At 41.0% G+C, this 16,882-nt stretch overlaps 1 protein-coding gene across 2 annotated transcripts in view; it reads left to right on the top strand.

Moving 5' to 3' along the window:
• Positions 1-13,945, top strand: part of LOC146500478 (cytoplasmic protein NCK2-like) — a 40,160-nt gene extending 26,215 nt beyond the window's left edge. For both annotated transcript variants that reach the window (XM_085134464.1, XM_085134463.1), the window contains exons 3-4: positions 8,509-9,284; positions 11,865-13,945. In XM_085134464.1, coding sequence (XP_084990590.1) covers positions 8,509-9,284; positions 11,865-12,059 — 971 coding nt within the window. In that variant the 3' untranslated portion in view covers positions 12,060-13,945. The remainder of the gene's footprint in view (positions 1-8,508; positions 9,285-11,864) is intronic.
• The last annotated feature ends 2,937 nt before the right edge of the window (positions 13,946-16,882 follow it).

Genomic DNA, 16,882 nt, shown 5'->3' with positions numbered 1-16,882 from the left:
ATGGTGAGAAGGGGAAAAAATAGAAATGCCTGCTGTTAAATTTTAACGGGGGGGTGATCAAGATGCACAACTGGAATAAAAATAGTAACTGTGTGGCCCTGAAAGGCAGCCATATTTAGATTTGAGGGGAGGACAGTGAAGTGGAGAATAGAGAAAGAGCTGAAAGGAGTCTAGCCTAATGCTCTGATTACTCTCAGCTCTGTGGCTACCAGCCCTCGGGGAAACTCTGTAGCCTCATGTGGGCTAGCGTGGCACAGCCTGCCACTGTCACCCTCATAAGAGTTCACTGTGTACAGAGACAATAGCATCCCCTCACTCACTCCCCCACCTCAGTATTGTTCCCATCAGCTCTTTTCTCCGTCACTGTAGGTCTCTGCTTTTCTATGATCAGTGGTTTAATTAGTGGAGAAATCAACCGCCTAATGGTTGTGCGAGAATGATGGATTACCTCTCTGTCCTCTGACTAAGTTACATATCGACTACATCATTATGGCCTAGTTCCATTTCAGTCTAAGTAGCGTGCTTCCAGCTAGTAGCTCTTTAGTGTTAAAAGCCAGAGAAAATTCAATAGGCGAGTACGCTGTCATGATGAGGTGATGAGCAATAGGTGAGGTCGGCCGCTAATGGAACTTATACACTGAAATGGAGAATCTGATTGGCTGGGAGCTTGATTATTTCATCCTCTCAGTAGCCTGGCCTTTTTCTTCTATTTTTCATCTCTTCAGTCAGTCCATTGTGTTTATGCAGCGTGTTGGTAGTCTATAATTATTGTTATCTTCAGCTTTTCCTTTTCATTTTCTGTGCTTTAATGTGGCTGTATCATCAACATCACTCGAGGCAAAATTGAACTCTAAATGGCTGCGTGCTGCCTTGTGCCCCACTTTGCTCTCCCAGGAAATAAAAACAGTAATGACTGAAAGTATTCAGCTAAAGTCCTACTTAATGCTGAAACTGGGCCAGTACTCACTGTACAACATATTGAAAAGTTAGATTTCTGTCCACCTGTGTGTTTTTTTTTGGGGGTTTTTTGTTTTTGTTTTTGTTTTTTTTGTTGTTGTCTGTTTGTTTGATCTGTTGCGATCAGTGAGTGATGGTGCGTGGGTGAATATGGAGCTGTGCAAAGCACTTCTTCCTGTCTCAGGTTAAAAAGCGGCATACCCATGGCCCATTTCGCTTAGCAACATGGTCATTGTCAGTGCTAGGTTAAATAGACCGGTGTCCTGCTTAAACTATACAAACTTCAAAAGAATGTGCAGCCATTTCAAGCACACTTTATTTTGGTACTCTAGGTCTTGGGTTCTAGCAACTTCTGATCACCCATCTTTTTTAACACAACAGAGTAGGGCTGTTCGATATAACGATATATATCAGATGACGATATAAAAACATCTATCGTTTCCTATTACGCTATCGTCTGTTTTGTGGTGTCGTGAAATAAACTGTTTACAGCAATATTTTTTTCATCGTTTTGATGGTCACTGTAGTGGCTATATTAATATCTTAAAGTTCTCTCTTTCTCTTATATTTAATATAACCACACTACGGACGAACAAGAGCCTGTTTTTTACGTGTTGTCGTTAGCAACAATGATGGTAAAACCATCACGTTGCTCCGCTGTCCGCTTGTTTGTTTTCCCACATAAACCTTTCACAATAAAGCTCAAGATCCTTTTGAGACTTTTCAAAATATGCTACATGAGAAGCAGAGAGAAGGATGAGAAGCAAAAAAGAGCCGTCAGGTGCTAAACAATAAACCTTAGATTCAAACGTTGAAAGAAAATGTTGGCCGTTACAACTTATGTCTAAAAATGTATAGTTTAATGCATGGACTCCAGGTAAAGGACACCCAGCTGGAAACACTTCACGCAAGTCGAGTTGCCCGAAATTCACGGAATTTACAGAAAATTTTACATTTTTGTGATTTATATCGTTGTCAGGACGATAAATGTCTTATATCGGAATATGAGATTTTGGTCATATTGCACATCCCTACAACAGAGTCAGATTACCAGCAACTATACTGAATATGTTTTATATGATCTGTAATAGAAGTAGACTTTCAGCAGAACAAAAAGCAGATAAATCTTTTTTTTTTTTTTTAATATCAAAGTAATCCAGTTATATTTGTATGCTAATAGATTTATGGGCACAGTACACATAAACTGCAAATGGCCAATTGGGCAATACCACACACAAAATGTAAACAAGTGTATGATAAAAGGGGGCTCTACAGCTTATTCAACCTCATTTGTCTCCTTTGAGCCTTTTGGCAGGTTATGCTGGTGTTAACACACAGTAATGCATTAAGATCCCCATGGCCCACTAGTGGTATACTGGTGTCCATAGCTGCTTCCCATGGCACTCATATCAACAGAGCAACACTGCTATAAAAAAAAATACACACACTTGCATTGCTCTCATGTGATTCACTTCATCTACTCCTAAATCATGCCACTCGATGAGTCAGTGCCAATACTTTCCTCCAGGACCAGGTATTGCTTTTTGATTGTTGCACAGACTTGCTGCTGGGCAATGTTGGATTTCGTGGACTTATTTATTACAGTAACTTTCCCCTCAACTGTCCTCAACTCTAAGTTATAGAGTGAAGCAATATACTGCAACATGCAGACACTGAGGCTTTCATCAACTCACTTCCCTCTGAGTTGAAGTCCTCTGGGCTTGAAAATCGAGTCTTCTTTCAGAAGATGAAGAGGTAGGTGAAGGTTGGGAGTGAATGTGTGGGAGGAGAGAATAAAGCCTGCTGCTGCTCAAACCAGTAGGCCAGTGCCTTGAAGTGGAAATGAGTAGGGGGGGGGGGAATGTGCACCTGAGAGGTATGTGTACCTATCTAGGATAGGTACCATTGCTTTCTATCATTCAGTTATAGGTCACTTGTACATTAATGTTCCTAATGAGTTAATAGAGACGCCTGACAGTGATCGGTTTTTCATGCATGTGCTCAAGAGTTCTTGGTGTGTGGCACCAAACATTGCCAGAATCAACTTTTTAGTTCACTGAGCTGTTATTACAAAACACACAGAGAAAAATCTATACAGTGTCGATAGACATTGTTCACAACTGGGCTTTCTCACACATGGTGCTCAGCAGGGTATAGTCGGGCAGGTTCTTAGTACTGGAAATACTCTGGTTTAGATACTCAGATAAAACTGAGGTCATTGTACTCGGCGCTGAAAAGCTTAGAAATATGGTATCTAACCAGATTCTTACTCTGGATGGCATTACCTTGGCCTCCAGTAACACTGTGAGGAACCTTGGAGTCATTTTTGACCAGGATATGTCCTTCAACGCACATATTAAACAAATATGTAAGACTGCGTTCTTCCATTTGCGCAACATCTCTAAAATTAGAAATATCCTGTCTCAGAGTGACGCTGAAAAACTAGTTCATGCATGTATTACTTCCAGGCTGGACTACTGCAATTCATTATTATCAGGATGTCCAAAAAACTCACTGAAAAGCCTTCAGTTAATCCAAAATGCTGCAGCAAGAGTACTGACAGGGACTAGAAAGAGAGAGCATATTTCTCCTGTTTTGGCTTCCCTTCATTGGCTTCCTGTTAAATCCAGAATTGAATTCAAAATCCTGCTCCTCACATACAAGGTCTTAAATAATCAGGCCCCATCTTATCTTAATGACCTTGTAGTACCATATCACCCTATTAGAGCACTTCGCTCTCGCTCTGCAGGCCTACTTGTTGTTCCTAGAGTATTTAAAAGTAGAATGGGAGGCAGAGCCTTCAGTTTTCAGGCCCCTCTTCTGTGGAACCAGCTTCCAGTTTGGATTCGGGAGACAGACACTATCTCTACTTTTAAGATTAGGCTTAAAACTTTCCTTTTTGCTAAAGCATATAGTTAGGGCTGGACCAGGTGACCCTGAATCCTCCCTTAGTTATGCTGCAATAGATGTAGGCTGCCGGGGGATTCCCATGATGCATTGAGTTTTTCCTTTCCAGTCACCTTTCTCACTCACTATGTATTAACAGACCTCTCTGTATTGAATCATATCTGTTATTAATCTCTGTCTCTCTTCCACAGCATGTCTTTTATCCTGTCTTCCTTCTCTCACCCCAACCGGTCGCAGCAGATGGCCGCCCCTCCCTGAGCCTGGTTCTGCCGGAGGTTTCTTCCTGTTAAAAGGGAGTTTTTCCTTCCCACTGTCGCCAAAGTGCTTGCTCATAGGGGGTCATATGATTGTTGGGCTTTTCTCTGTATCTATGAAGCGCCTTGAGGCGACATTTGTTGTGATTTGGCGCTATATAAATAAAATTGAATTGAATTGAATTTAGGTGGAGAAGCTGCCTGGTTAGAACATGCAGGAGGGAGGACACATGATGCTCACTCGTTTGCTCTGAATTAGACAATTGTTGCTGGTGTTCATAAATGGGCACAGTTAGTGATTACTCTGGGATTGTACTAGAGATCTGTCGGGTTAAAGACCATTTGATGCCTATAGAAATACGGTGGTGCAGTGCATGTTTGAATGAGACTCTAGTCGATTGCCACCACAGCTTTTAACATAAAAGCAACATTTCCACTAGAAAGAAATTAACCCTGGCATCTTTGACTGGGCGCTACACTAGAGAGGTACAGACTGAACAGCTGAGCCGTTTTTGGCTTTGGTCCATATATGTACTTGAACGAGGGAGAAACACACTGTAGAATTCATTTCCCACTTTATAGCGCGTATCAGTGTTAACTTGGTAAAGGATGATTTAGCCTCTTTGACAAGTAGACCCCCCCACCCCCGTGCAGTCAGGTGTTTTTACTTGGGTGGTGTGTGTATGTCTGTGTGTTTAAATATCTGTAAAGGTTCACCTGAAATGGGCCCAAGAGTCTAGTAGTTGGATTGCAGTCACTGGATACAGAATATTCCCCCATACACTCATACACACACACAGCTATCAGATATATGCTATCCATAAACATGATCTGTTTGTTATTCCTATCTCATCCCTCTTCTTTGCATTTTTGTCAGCTGTGGCCTCTGATGTGCCTGGTCTCCTGCATGTTTTGTGTATGTGTGTGTGTGGAACAGCTGCCAAGGGACCCCTTGTCTCTCTTCACTCCACTTCTTCTCTCCTCCCTCTCTCTGCCAACAAGTTTCATGGTACTCTGTGTGAACCCTGCAATTTTCAAAACAATGTAAATGTTCTATTCGGCAGTGACATTTCAGCTTGCTCTGTGGCACAAATGGGTGATTAGCTGTCAAGATGCTCACTTCACTCATTAGTGGCACACATGAGCATATGACACAAGCCTCAACTGTCAAGTAAATGGTATAAATGTTGTCAGCCGTGTGGCATATCATTAAAAACGTGCGTTTTTAAATACTTCTCTTTGAAAGTACATGAATGAAAAAGTCAGAGACAGGTAAGACAGGAGTTGACTTTGATCCTAGATATGCCTGTCATTATCAAGCCCATGGTGGCTGCTCCAGTTTTCGTTCCCTGTCAGCATCAACTATTTTCAGCCTTTTGATTTAAATAGATGTGTGCACGGCCTGTAGATGATGTCGTCAGAATACCAAGCAGATAATGAGCTTTCATTTCAATCCTTATGAGTAGCGGGGGTGCTCGGTGTGAGTGGAGGAGTAGCTCTTTGTTAATTCTAATATCGCAAGTATCACTCTGCCCTTTACCTTTGAGGTTTCTCATAGCATATCCTGTATCTAAAGTATTTTTTTCACTTGTAATGCTTCAAACAGCCCATGAGTACAACTTGCAGCCTCAATTAGTTTTCTTGTGACTGTAACTGCCTCCTTTCCCATAGCAGCAGAGGCCATTCTGACTATTGCTTACTTCCAGTTATCTACTTCAGGTTATTGCAACTTTCATTACTGCTCATATACAAGAACTGATTAATGTTTAGGTATTTCTTACAAGATTAAGGGAACATATTATGCAAAATTCAGTTTTTGATTGCTTATGAACATCCCTCCAGTGAGTCTGAAGACCCACAAAATGCCATTTCCCCACAACAACAGAAATATCTCTATATGTTTAGTGTTGGTACAATATGGGGCCCATATGTATGAACATCAGAACTACTAAACTGTAATTCAGTGAAAGACTTGACGACTGATTTAATACAGATTTTTTTCAAATTCTGTGATTCAGTGCAATTTATTATCAGCCTTTTTGTCAGTTAGTTGTATCTGTTGGCTCATCTGCTACTATCTAATTTCATATACACTTTATTTTACGACCGGAGAAATCCCAGAAAAGCCGTTCTCATTTACCCATGTTTGTATTATCATATAGCTGAAGGAGTTTTAAATAACAGAAGTACGGCCCATGTTAACCAGCAGTCAAAACAGCTGTTTCCAAGGTGCTGCTCTGCTCTGTAAAAATACATTTTTGTAGCCCCACTTTGACAAAATCACCATACCCACATGTTAATGACAACGGCTGCCGTCATTCCAGCAGTGTTTACATTACTGTGCAAAAGTCCTGAGCTCCCCTCATTTCTTTATGTAGCTTCCAAGCAACCAGATTTTATTCTACTTGAAATGTAGTCTTGAGGAATACTTCTCCAGGCTTTCTGAAGGTCTTTCGATGTCTTTTTGGACAGTGGCTGCTTTTTAGTTCGTTCAGTCCAATCCTAGTACCTGACCATTTTCACAGGAATGTTTTTTTTGTTGCTGTTTTGCAGTTTGCTGCTGTTTTTGTTAAGCAACTTAACATTCACCTATGAGTCACTGAAGCAGAAAAAGGCACCTGCCTCAAGGGATGAACCATTGTTGTGTCATAATAGTATAGCAAAGAACTAATTTTTACCTTAGGCGCTCTGTTAATAGCACCCTGTCACAAAAACGCATAATGTGTTCCCATTTCTTTAGTTGAATATATGAAAAATGCCAAAGATGGCAGTTTTACAAAGTGCCTTGAGGGAACTGTTCTGTGATTTGACACTGTATGAATAAAATTGAATTGAAAGAGCTTTAGCAGAAAACTAGGCATATCTCCACAGTGTACTTTTTTTTTTTTTTTTTTTTTTTAACTGGACAAGTGCAGGACAAAAGAAATGACAGCTGGGAACTATAAAAGACTGAGATAAATTGAAACTGCTACTGCAAAATTTCACAAGAACTGGAAAATTCTGAAATCTGAAATTTTTGGTGTAAATGATCATCTGTGTATACAGAGGAGTTCAGGAGAGATGTACAATGGAGTTTTTACAGGCATGACTCTGTCATGGTTTGAGGCTGCATTTCAGCCCGTGGTTTTCGGGATCTTGTCAAAATTGATGATTTATGGATTGAGAAAAGTACCATCAGATTTTGATCCCCGTGCAATATCGTCTATAATGTTTCTGATTGGCAACAGCTTCATTTTTCAGCATGACAGTCATCCCAAACATGCTGCTGGTGGAGTAAAAATGTACCAAGCTTCCTCAGAGCCTGGACCTCAACACTGTTGAAGGAGTATGGAATCATCTCTACAGAGAATGGAATAAACGGACTTTCAAGCTGTTTAAAATTGTTTAAAAAAAAAAAAGTTTTCACAGCACTATTCATATAAAAAGATCACAATGACTGAAAGCTAGAATGTAGCAATTTTTTTCTTCTTTTTTTCTCCCCTCCATGCACTGCTATTCATCTTTATCTATTGTTTGATCAGCTGAATGTACTGCTCCTCTCTGCCACTCGCCATAGAGAGTACTGGTAGACCGAAGTTTGTTAGTCCCCTGCACCCTCCTGCTCTGTGATGAGTGCAGCTTCATGTAGAATCACACGTGCAGCTGCTGAAGGCTCTCTTAATAAGGGTAGTGTAGAAATATATCAGAGCTGTGGGCATAGACTTTCTCCAACAACCTGTAACATTAGATGTTGGTAGTAAAGTAATGTCCATGACTATTTGAAAAAGTTCCTACTTTTCAGCTGTTTATAACATTTCCCACTTATCATTGGGTGCCCTTTGTGCTCCTTATTAGAATTTGTAACAGCAAAATTTTAAAACTAAACTATTCAATGCTTTTCCAAAATGTGGCATTTTTTCACAAAAGCCTTTTCATCCTAAAAATGATCACATCTTTATCTCTAAATGCAAGTTTGGATGCAGAATGGATTCTGCACCTTCACAGATTAACTAGGTTATTAAGCTGGGCAGACATGGTTAAACACGCTAAACCAACTAGGTGTATGTGAAGTGAAAGTATGACGCGAGTGAGAGAAGTCTGTCATGTTGACTCTTTACTGGAAAGTGGCATAGTCAACAATTTGGAACAAGTCTGACCAGGAAAGTACATGCAGAGTAGAACGAGCGACCTATCCAGTTATTTGAACTGACATGTATAAGACAAGCTATGGGGACATATGAGATTTGTTAACTAGCACCAGACAGACACAATTAGTGTCGACCTGGTAAGAAAAGTGGGGTATTGCAGAGACCAAATTATGATATAACTAATCTGGTAGAAATGTGAGGAAAGAATTGTGTGTTTGCTACCATCTGTGTAACGTTACTCTTGTTTCTGTTTATGTGTACAGGTTTAGGAAAAACTAAGAGAAAGACGAGTGCCCGAGATGCTTCCCCAACACCAAGCTCAGACACAGAGTACCCCTCCAATGGCAGTGGGGGTGGAGGAGTTGGGGTAGGAGCAGCAGAGAGAATCTATGACCTCAATATCCCTGCTATAGTTAAGTTTGCCTACACAGCGGAGAGGGATGATGAGCTGACCCTGGTGAAAGGCTCCAGAGTGATTGTGATGGAGAAGTGCAGTGACGGCTGGTGGCGGGGTAATCAGGCGGGGCGGGTAGGCTGGTTTCCCTCCAATTACGTCCAAGAGGAGCTCGGAGGGTCCGATGATAGAGGGGAGGGCGATTCCTCGCGGGGATACCTCGAAGCTTCTCAAGGAACTTTGTTGGCAAACGGACGCACAGGTGGCCGTGGGGGAGTTCTTCACCTGGTTCAGACTCTCTACCCCTTCAGCTCTGTGACGGAGGAGGAGCTAAACTTTGAGAAGGGAGAAGTCATGGAAGTGGTGGAGAAGCCAGAGAACGACCCAGAGTGGTGGAGGTGTAAAAACTCACGTGGCATGGTGGGCCTGGTACCTAAAAACTATGTGACGGTGCTGGACGAGCGGCCTGGCCCGCCCTCCTCTACGTCGAGCTCCCCACAGAACCGCCTCCTGGCACCAGCACGCTCAGGGAGGTTCGCTGGCAGGGACTGGTACTACGGCAACATCACCAGACACCAGGCTGAGTGTATACTCAACGAGAAAGGCGAAGAGGGTGACTTCCTTATACGAGACAGCGAGTCATCGGTGAGTCACTTGGGTGAAGTCATGATAGAGTAGTATTTTGGGTACTGGGAGAAACTGAGGATGAATCCTGGTAGAAAAAAAGAGCAGAGTTTGGAAATATGTGCCGCATGTTTCTCCATGTCAGGACCTGCGTTTAAGTATTTTAAAAGCTTAAAGACATGATGTATGTGACATTTTTAGTAATCAGTCCTATTTAACACAAACATTAGATGCAACCTTTTGGAGCAGCTGATAAGCAATCACGTGATTTTTCACATTCACATGCTTAGAGCAGAAGCAGCTGGTCGGAGAAATATTTAACCTGAAACTGCTACAGTAATTACACTCTCAGTAAAAATAACTTCTAGCAAGGATTTTTTTTCCATCCATCTTTTTAACTACTTAGAAGCTTAATTTGTAGAACTGTGTTAAATCTATACAGAATATACCCTTTGCTGTTGCTTACACTAATAACGACAAAAGGCTTCTGGTCAAATCCTCAAGTTTTTTCAGTGATGTGTTGCTGCTGAAGCTCATAATAATTACACTCCAGTACATGCCATTTTATTAGTTACACCACGTTGGACCCCCTCTTGCCTTCAGAACTATCTTAAATCTTCTTGGCAAAGATTCAACAAGGTGTTGAAATATTCTTCAGAGATTTTGGTCCACGTTGAAGTGATGCCGTCACACAGCTGCTGCAGATTTGCTAGCTGCATATGATGCGAAACTCTTCGTCCACATACTAAAGTTGATCTATTGGATTGAGATCTGATGACTGTGGACGGCATTTGATTACAGAGAGACCACTGTCATGTTGTGATGATTTGAGCTTTGAGACATGGTGCATTATCATGTAACCACATCTGAAGATGGTACACTGGGCTGTTCAAGGGATGGACATGGTCAGCAACAATGCTCAGCTGTTGATAAATGACCCTTAGTTGGTACTAAGGAGTACACAGTGTGCCAAGAAAATATCCCACACAGTTACACCACCAGCCTGAATCATTGATACAAGGCAGAATGGATTCTGAGTTAAACTACCATCTGATTGTTGCAGCAGAAATAGGGACTTATAAGACCAGGCAACAATTCCAGTGTTTCCAGTGTTCTGTTGTCCAATTCTGGTGAGCCAATGTGAGTGGCAGCCTCAGTTTCCTGTTCTTAGTTGACAGAAGTGGTGACAGAAGTGGTACCAGATGTGGTCTTCAGCTGCTGTAGCACATCTCTTTCAAGGTTCAACGTGCTGTGGATACAGAGATGCTCTTCTGCACATCTAAGTTGTAACAAGTAGTTATTTAAGTTAATGTTCTCTTCCTGTCAGCTCCAAGCAGTCTGGCACTTCTCCTCTGACCTCTGAAATCAACAAGACGTTTTCACACAGAACTGCCACTTAGTAGATATTTTCTCTTTTTCAGTCCATTCTCTGTAAACATCAGAGGTGGCTGTGTAGTAAATCCCAGTAGATCATCAGTTTCTGAAATACTCAGACCAGCCTGTCTGGTGCCAATGACAGTGCCAGTTCAGTCACATGTTTAGTCACCTTCCTTTCCCATTCTGGTTTTCAGTTTGAACTTCAGAAGGTCATCTTGACCACGTCTACATGCCTGAATGCATTAAATTGCTGCCATATGATTGGCTGATTAGATATTTTTATTGACGAGCACCTGAACATGAATTTGCCAGTGAGTGTATGATGGCATAGCCTGCACAGTGCTCTCTCCGTAACCACCAGTGACATTGTATAACCTAATACAGTACCTACAACACATAATATTGTTAACAAGCTTGTCTTGAAATATCTTCAGTTATGCAAGCACGGCTGAAAAGCTGCTGATTAAGGAAGGCATAAATCTGGTTAAGGGTTTGGAGCAAAAGCCTTTGTGGCTTCATTACTGGCTGAAATGGTTACAAACCAACAGCTTTGAAATGCATCTTTGTGTTATAAGGAATAAAGGCGATTCCATGCAGGACAGAGTTTATTAGATTTTTCTTTTTAACGAAAAGGACAATTCACGGTGACCGTTAAATTGAATTGTATATTATTTGTCGCTGTAGATCACCTCTGTCATTGCACTGCAGCCATCTGATGTCAGCTGTTATGAAGTGAATTTCTTCTTTTTTTGTTTTAAGTGTATCTAAAAAAGATTAGGTTGTGTCTTGGTGCAGGGTTTCAGATTTCTTCAGCACGTTTTTGATGTCATAAATACGGCTTGCATGCGGTCACACTTTCAACTCGGATTTTAGGTGACCTCAGAAAAAACGTCCCACTTACAGCAGTGAAAATTGAAGCGTTAAGAGTAAAACTCCGCTCGGACTGAACATCTAAGAAGAGCAATGACATGCATTAAAACACCTTTCTACGTGGGGTTGGATGGTATATGGGATTATTCATTTTATCTATTTATTTTCCTCATGGAACACCAGAATTTCACATGTTGCAGTTGGATGAATGTAGTTCAAGCTCTTTAAGTTTAGGTGTATGCTGCCACCTGCTGGTTGTAACACAGTCTGCTTTTGAATTTAATTCCACATTTTCCCCCCAGTCATTCTCTCACATTTCTAACCGTAACAACTGTCTGCCTTTTTGTTTTTCAGCCCAGTGACTTCTCCGTGTCTCTGAAGGCGGTGGGTAAGAATAAGCACTTTAAAGTGCAGCTGTCAGACGGAGTGTACTGTATTGGCCAGCGCAGGTTTAACTCCATGGATGAACTTGTGGAGCATTACAAGAAAGCTCCCATCTTCACCAGCGAACATGGGGAGAAGCTGTACCTGGTCAAAGCGCTGCTGTGATTTACACACCCTCACACCTACACTGGATGCTCATACACACACACATGCGCTCTCATATACCAAACACTAATGCCACTCCCCGACTGTCTTAACTCAAGCCTTAGCTCTGGACCCTCTTGCTGTGGCGTCTGTACCACGTCTAGATCCTCTCTCGCACCTCCGCGTCTTATCTGTCCTAGCAGTGAGCAGGTGAAACTTTCTCTAGCTCTCCAACCGAGCCGTTAACCTGAAGACAGCCAGCACTGTGTCAGCAAATATCTGCATCCTTCATTTACAACACCATGCCAAAAGAATTAAATACGAGAAAAAAGGAAAAAACAAAACAGCCTCTCAATCTAAGATGTGCAAACTGCAGTGACCAAATCTGCTGCTAACAGAACGCCTGAAGCCTTGTTGGGTGTTGAGCTCTCCTTCTGATGTCATACATAATGTCCATTTACTAGCACGCACATTGTAAGTTACACCATTGCTCTTAATCCACACAGGAGAACAGACATTTAAGAGTTCAGAGAGAACTCAGACCTCTGTGGGACCTAACTCTGGTGTTGTCCTGTCAAATCGCTGGCCATTGTTTTATTTTCTTCACTTTTTTTTTTTCTTTTTATGAAATGCTCGTTACAGAGTTGATGCTTTTTTTTGTCTCTTTTTAAAAAATAGTTAAATTAATTTCCTCTCTGGAGGTTTAAACTGTTGCTTCTTCATTCAGTGACTTCACAAAGTGACCAGAATCACTCTCTTGCCTTTTGCCCTTTGTCTCAGAGTTTGCACCATTCCTCATTTTCTCCCCATTTAAATTTCTCCTTTCTTTTTTGTTTAACTTAAATCCCTCCTCGTTTCCATCTTCACAGACCCCATCGTTAGTTTGTAGTACTTAAAATCTGGATACAGCACTTCCTAAAAGCAGTCTAGGTGGGAGCACTAATGCAATAGTGGAGACTTCTGATTTCCTGTAGAGTTTAAATGTTTTATTTAAATGTGTAACCAAATGTGCCACCTTGTACCCATTACTACTGGCTCCAGGGCTGCACTGCACTCGCCATAGTACGCCAGTCGTTCATAACTCTGTGCTCATGCTTTATATAGTGTCACGCTGGACATGTTACTGTTCTCCAGTATTTCACGATACTGGCTGAAGAATAATAAAAAGCTTTTTTCTGCTAACCTGAGTAATTACACTTGATGTGCTCCAGCGCCTGCCCATGGAAATAAAATACCTTCTCACATCTGACCGATGAGAACTTTGGAAGGGATATTATACCAAAAAAGTCTTCAAAAAGGAAAAATGGTAAAGTTATTACCTTAGACCCTGTTTCAGAGTATTTAGAAAATGATATACTGCCTTTACAAATCACAAAATCTTTCTTTTATTAACAAATGAATCACAAAATGACTTGGAGTAGTCCAGTTTTACTGAACGTATGACAGGTCTGAAGCCTGGCCTCTTTGAATCTAGCAAAAAAGAAAAATTGAACGAACTTATCTTTATAAAAGTAAAATGAATAGTAATAATCCACCCTGAAATCGGGATTGGCTGCCTTTAGCATGGCCAGCTAAACAGTTTGTGACACTCCAGGTAGAAGTGAAATCAAAGATAATTGTTTCTGGGTAAATATAGAGATGCCATTGTACCCTTGATATGTGTTGTGCATGTCTAACAGGTGTAGGAACAGTAACAGAGTGGAACAGGGCTTAGGTTTCTGTCTCTTTATATACACATATATTAAAAAAATTCATCTTTCACTGTCAAGAAACCAAATACATTCTCATCTTAGCTGAAAGTTATAACCTTAGTCCCTGCCACGCATTTTCCTCTTATTTTCGTTTGCTATGTGCATTTGTTTACCAATGGAAGTGTTGATCATGGGGTCCTCAGCTTTTATATGATATACCTGAATGTTATTGAGCATTGTTATTTAATTCTTGTCTCCACTGTATGTATATATTCAAAATAAGAAGAGGTGCATATATGAATCATTAAGATCCAACTATGGTACTGTATCACCGACAACGTGATGAGAATTGAGATACTTTTGTTCAATAAAATTTTTTGAAGAATACTAAATTACGTGTGATCGATTACTGTCTCAGTGATTACTTTGAAAGGTTAATGCCAGCATGGTGTAGCCGTTCTGCTCTGAGAGAGAGACTTTCTCATTTTCTAATGCGATCAAATTAACGGTGATACGAGACTCCTGTTAAATTCCTTCTCTGCCGATTTCATTGCTGTCTGATTAATTATCAGACAGCAATGAAATCAAGGCCCTGAGGTTTCAGAGCATTTGCAAATAATTTCCCCACCATAGCTTGGCTGAGTTCAACAGACAACCTTTGTCTCAGTATTGTCCTGGGATTGCTTTGGTGTTTAAACTATATGAAAGCAGCTTTAAGCAAGATGTGGAGTTTTTCTATCATCCTTGGGTCTTAAAACCACTTCAGGATTGTACTTTATGCTCCTGTGTGTTCTTTTTAGCACATCTGCTTTTAATAAACCTGACTACACCGGTCTGAAAAATGAAAATCACTTCAGAATTATTCATTCTAAATTTGGTGTAAATTTTTTATTTTTTTTAAATAGGAACGTTTCCTTTTTTATTTCACACATTTATTTAAGGGAATCTAACGGGGTTTACCACTGTATACAAGCCCATTCAGCCTTTAAAGTCCCCCCAGGCCTCTTGAATCCTGTCTGGCAAATAGCTAACCCCTACAAACGTCAGCTGGTGTAACCAGAATCGTTCTGATGATTGAGGTCACCCTCGCAGTGTGTTTGTGTCTGAGTCAGTCACAATTAAACCACCATCTGCCTCAGCTTTGACAGGACCAAGCTGCCAGGTGGGATTTCATATCTTTATGTGAGAGTGATGACTGCAGCATGTCAACGTACCTTAAACTGCACCGGGGTTTATCTGGATTGGCTCTCTAGTCTCACATTTTTAACGGAGATCGAGTACACCGTCTTTTGGGCCAGCTGTTATTTACAAAGCAGTGTCCAAGTGGAAAGATGAGACAGAGCTGTAAAAGTTACTTTATTATTATTATTATTATTAATAATAATAACTGAAAACGTTGGAGAAAATGTGTGCCGCAGTACGCAGAATTCCCCACATGGTGGCAGTATTGGGCTCTTTCGATCGTCACCTGAACTGTTCACCTGAGCAGCAGGATTATGTGTTTGGTTGTTCTGGCAACTCACACTGCTGGGAGTCTTTGGCAAATTTAATCTGAATGAATTAAACTCGTTTAAAGCTGAATGTCAGCAATTTCATTGATTTCCATTCAGCCTCTTTCAAAATTCGTCTTCAATAATAATGCAGAGTTAGCTGGCCAAAGAATAAACTGGTGAACAGGGGAGCACACGTGAATGGTTATCTAAAATTAGTGTACTTGATTTAAAAGAGTGAGCTCAAAGCAAGCAAAGGCTCAGCAGGGAGAGGCATCATTACTGACTGACTGCTCTTGTTTGGAGTAATTCAAATCCAATTATCATAGTCACTTATTTTGGTATTGTTGTTATTTTGTAGTGTTCGTAGCAGCTGAGTCGACTCCCCGTCTCTGGTGGAAAACAGGAACATTAAATTAATGAAGACGTTTGTGCTTCTTAGCTCCACAGCATGTTTCTACCCCACTGACTCAAACACAAAGACAATCAGAGTTGTTGTTTGAAAGCAGAGTTGTGGCCATCCGTGTGCGGCACCGATAACTGAGAGAAGGGGCCACAACACAAAACAGGGGATCACTAAATAAAACAATATTTCAGTATTGAGGTAGGGCTTATCCAGCAGAGAGCACAAATGCATTTCGCCATTTCCTGATTTATTGTTTTCTTATTTGTCTCACATGTTTCAGATCATCAAACCAACTCTAATATTTGACAAAGATAACCTAAGAAGATACAAAATGCAGTTTTTAGATCATGATTTATTATTAAGGGGAAATGCTTATCCAAACTTACCTGGCGCTGTGAAAAAGTAATTGCCTCCTAAACATTTTAACTGATTGTGCCACCCTTGGCTGAAAGCATTTTGGATAACTGGAGTCTTTCCTGTCACTGTTGAGGAATTTTGGCCCACTCTTCTTTCAGCTATGCTGGAGGGTTTTGAAGCGTGGCCTGTATGACGTCATCCCAAATCATCTCAATGTAAATCCAGACTTTGACCAGGCCTCTGCACAAACTTTATTTTGTGTTTTGAGCCATTCAGAAGTGGACTTGGTGGTGTGTTCTGGATCATCGTCCCAATGTAGAACCCAAGTCCAGCAACACAGCCTCAGACCATCACACAACCACCATCATGCTTGATGGTTGCCGTGATCTTTTATGATTTGCTATGAGACTCAAACCTTCCGAAAAGTTCTGCTTTTGTATCGGCAGTCCACAAAGTATCTTCCTAAAAGTCATCAAGATGGGGTTTTTTGGCAAATGTGAGACGAGCCTTTGTGTTCCTTTGGCCAGCAGTGGTTTTCTCCTTGAACTCTCCCATGGATGCCATTTTTACCCAGTCTCTTTCTTATTGTTAAATCATGAAATCTGGCCTTAACTGCGACATGTGAGACCTGCAGTTCCTTAGATGTTGTTTTAGGGTCTTTTGTGACCTCCTGGATGAGTCATTGATGTGCTTTTGGAGTCATTTTGATAGACCAGTCCCTCCTGGGAAGGTTCACCACTGTTCCCACTTTCCTCCATTTGTAGATGGTGGCTCTCAAAGCCTTCGTGATGACTGTGTAATGCTTTCCAGATTAATCGGTGTCAGTGACTTTGTCAGCTTTTTCTTTAGATTGTGCTATGTGTTGATCTTTAAGATCGTTTAGCCTGCTTCACTTTGTCA

This window comes from Neolamprologus multifasciatus, chromosome 16, assembly GCF_963576455.1.
Source record: "Neolamprologus multifasciatus chromosome 16, fNeoMul1.2, whole genome shotgun sequence".
Taxonomy (NCBI): domain Eukaryota; kingdom Metazoa; phylum Chordata; class Actinopteri; order Cichliformes; family Cichlidae; genus Neolamprologus; species Neolamprologus multifasciatus.
Note: the sequence above shows the minus strand (reverse complement) of the source record. Positions and strands in the feature narration are given on the sequence as shown.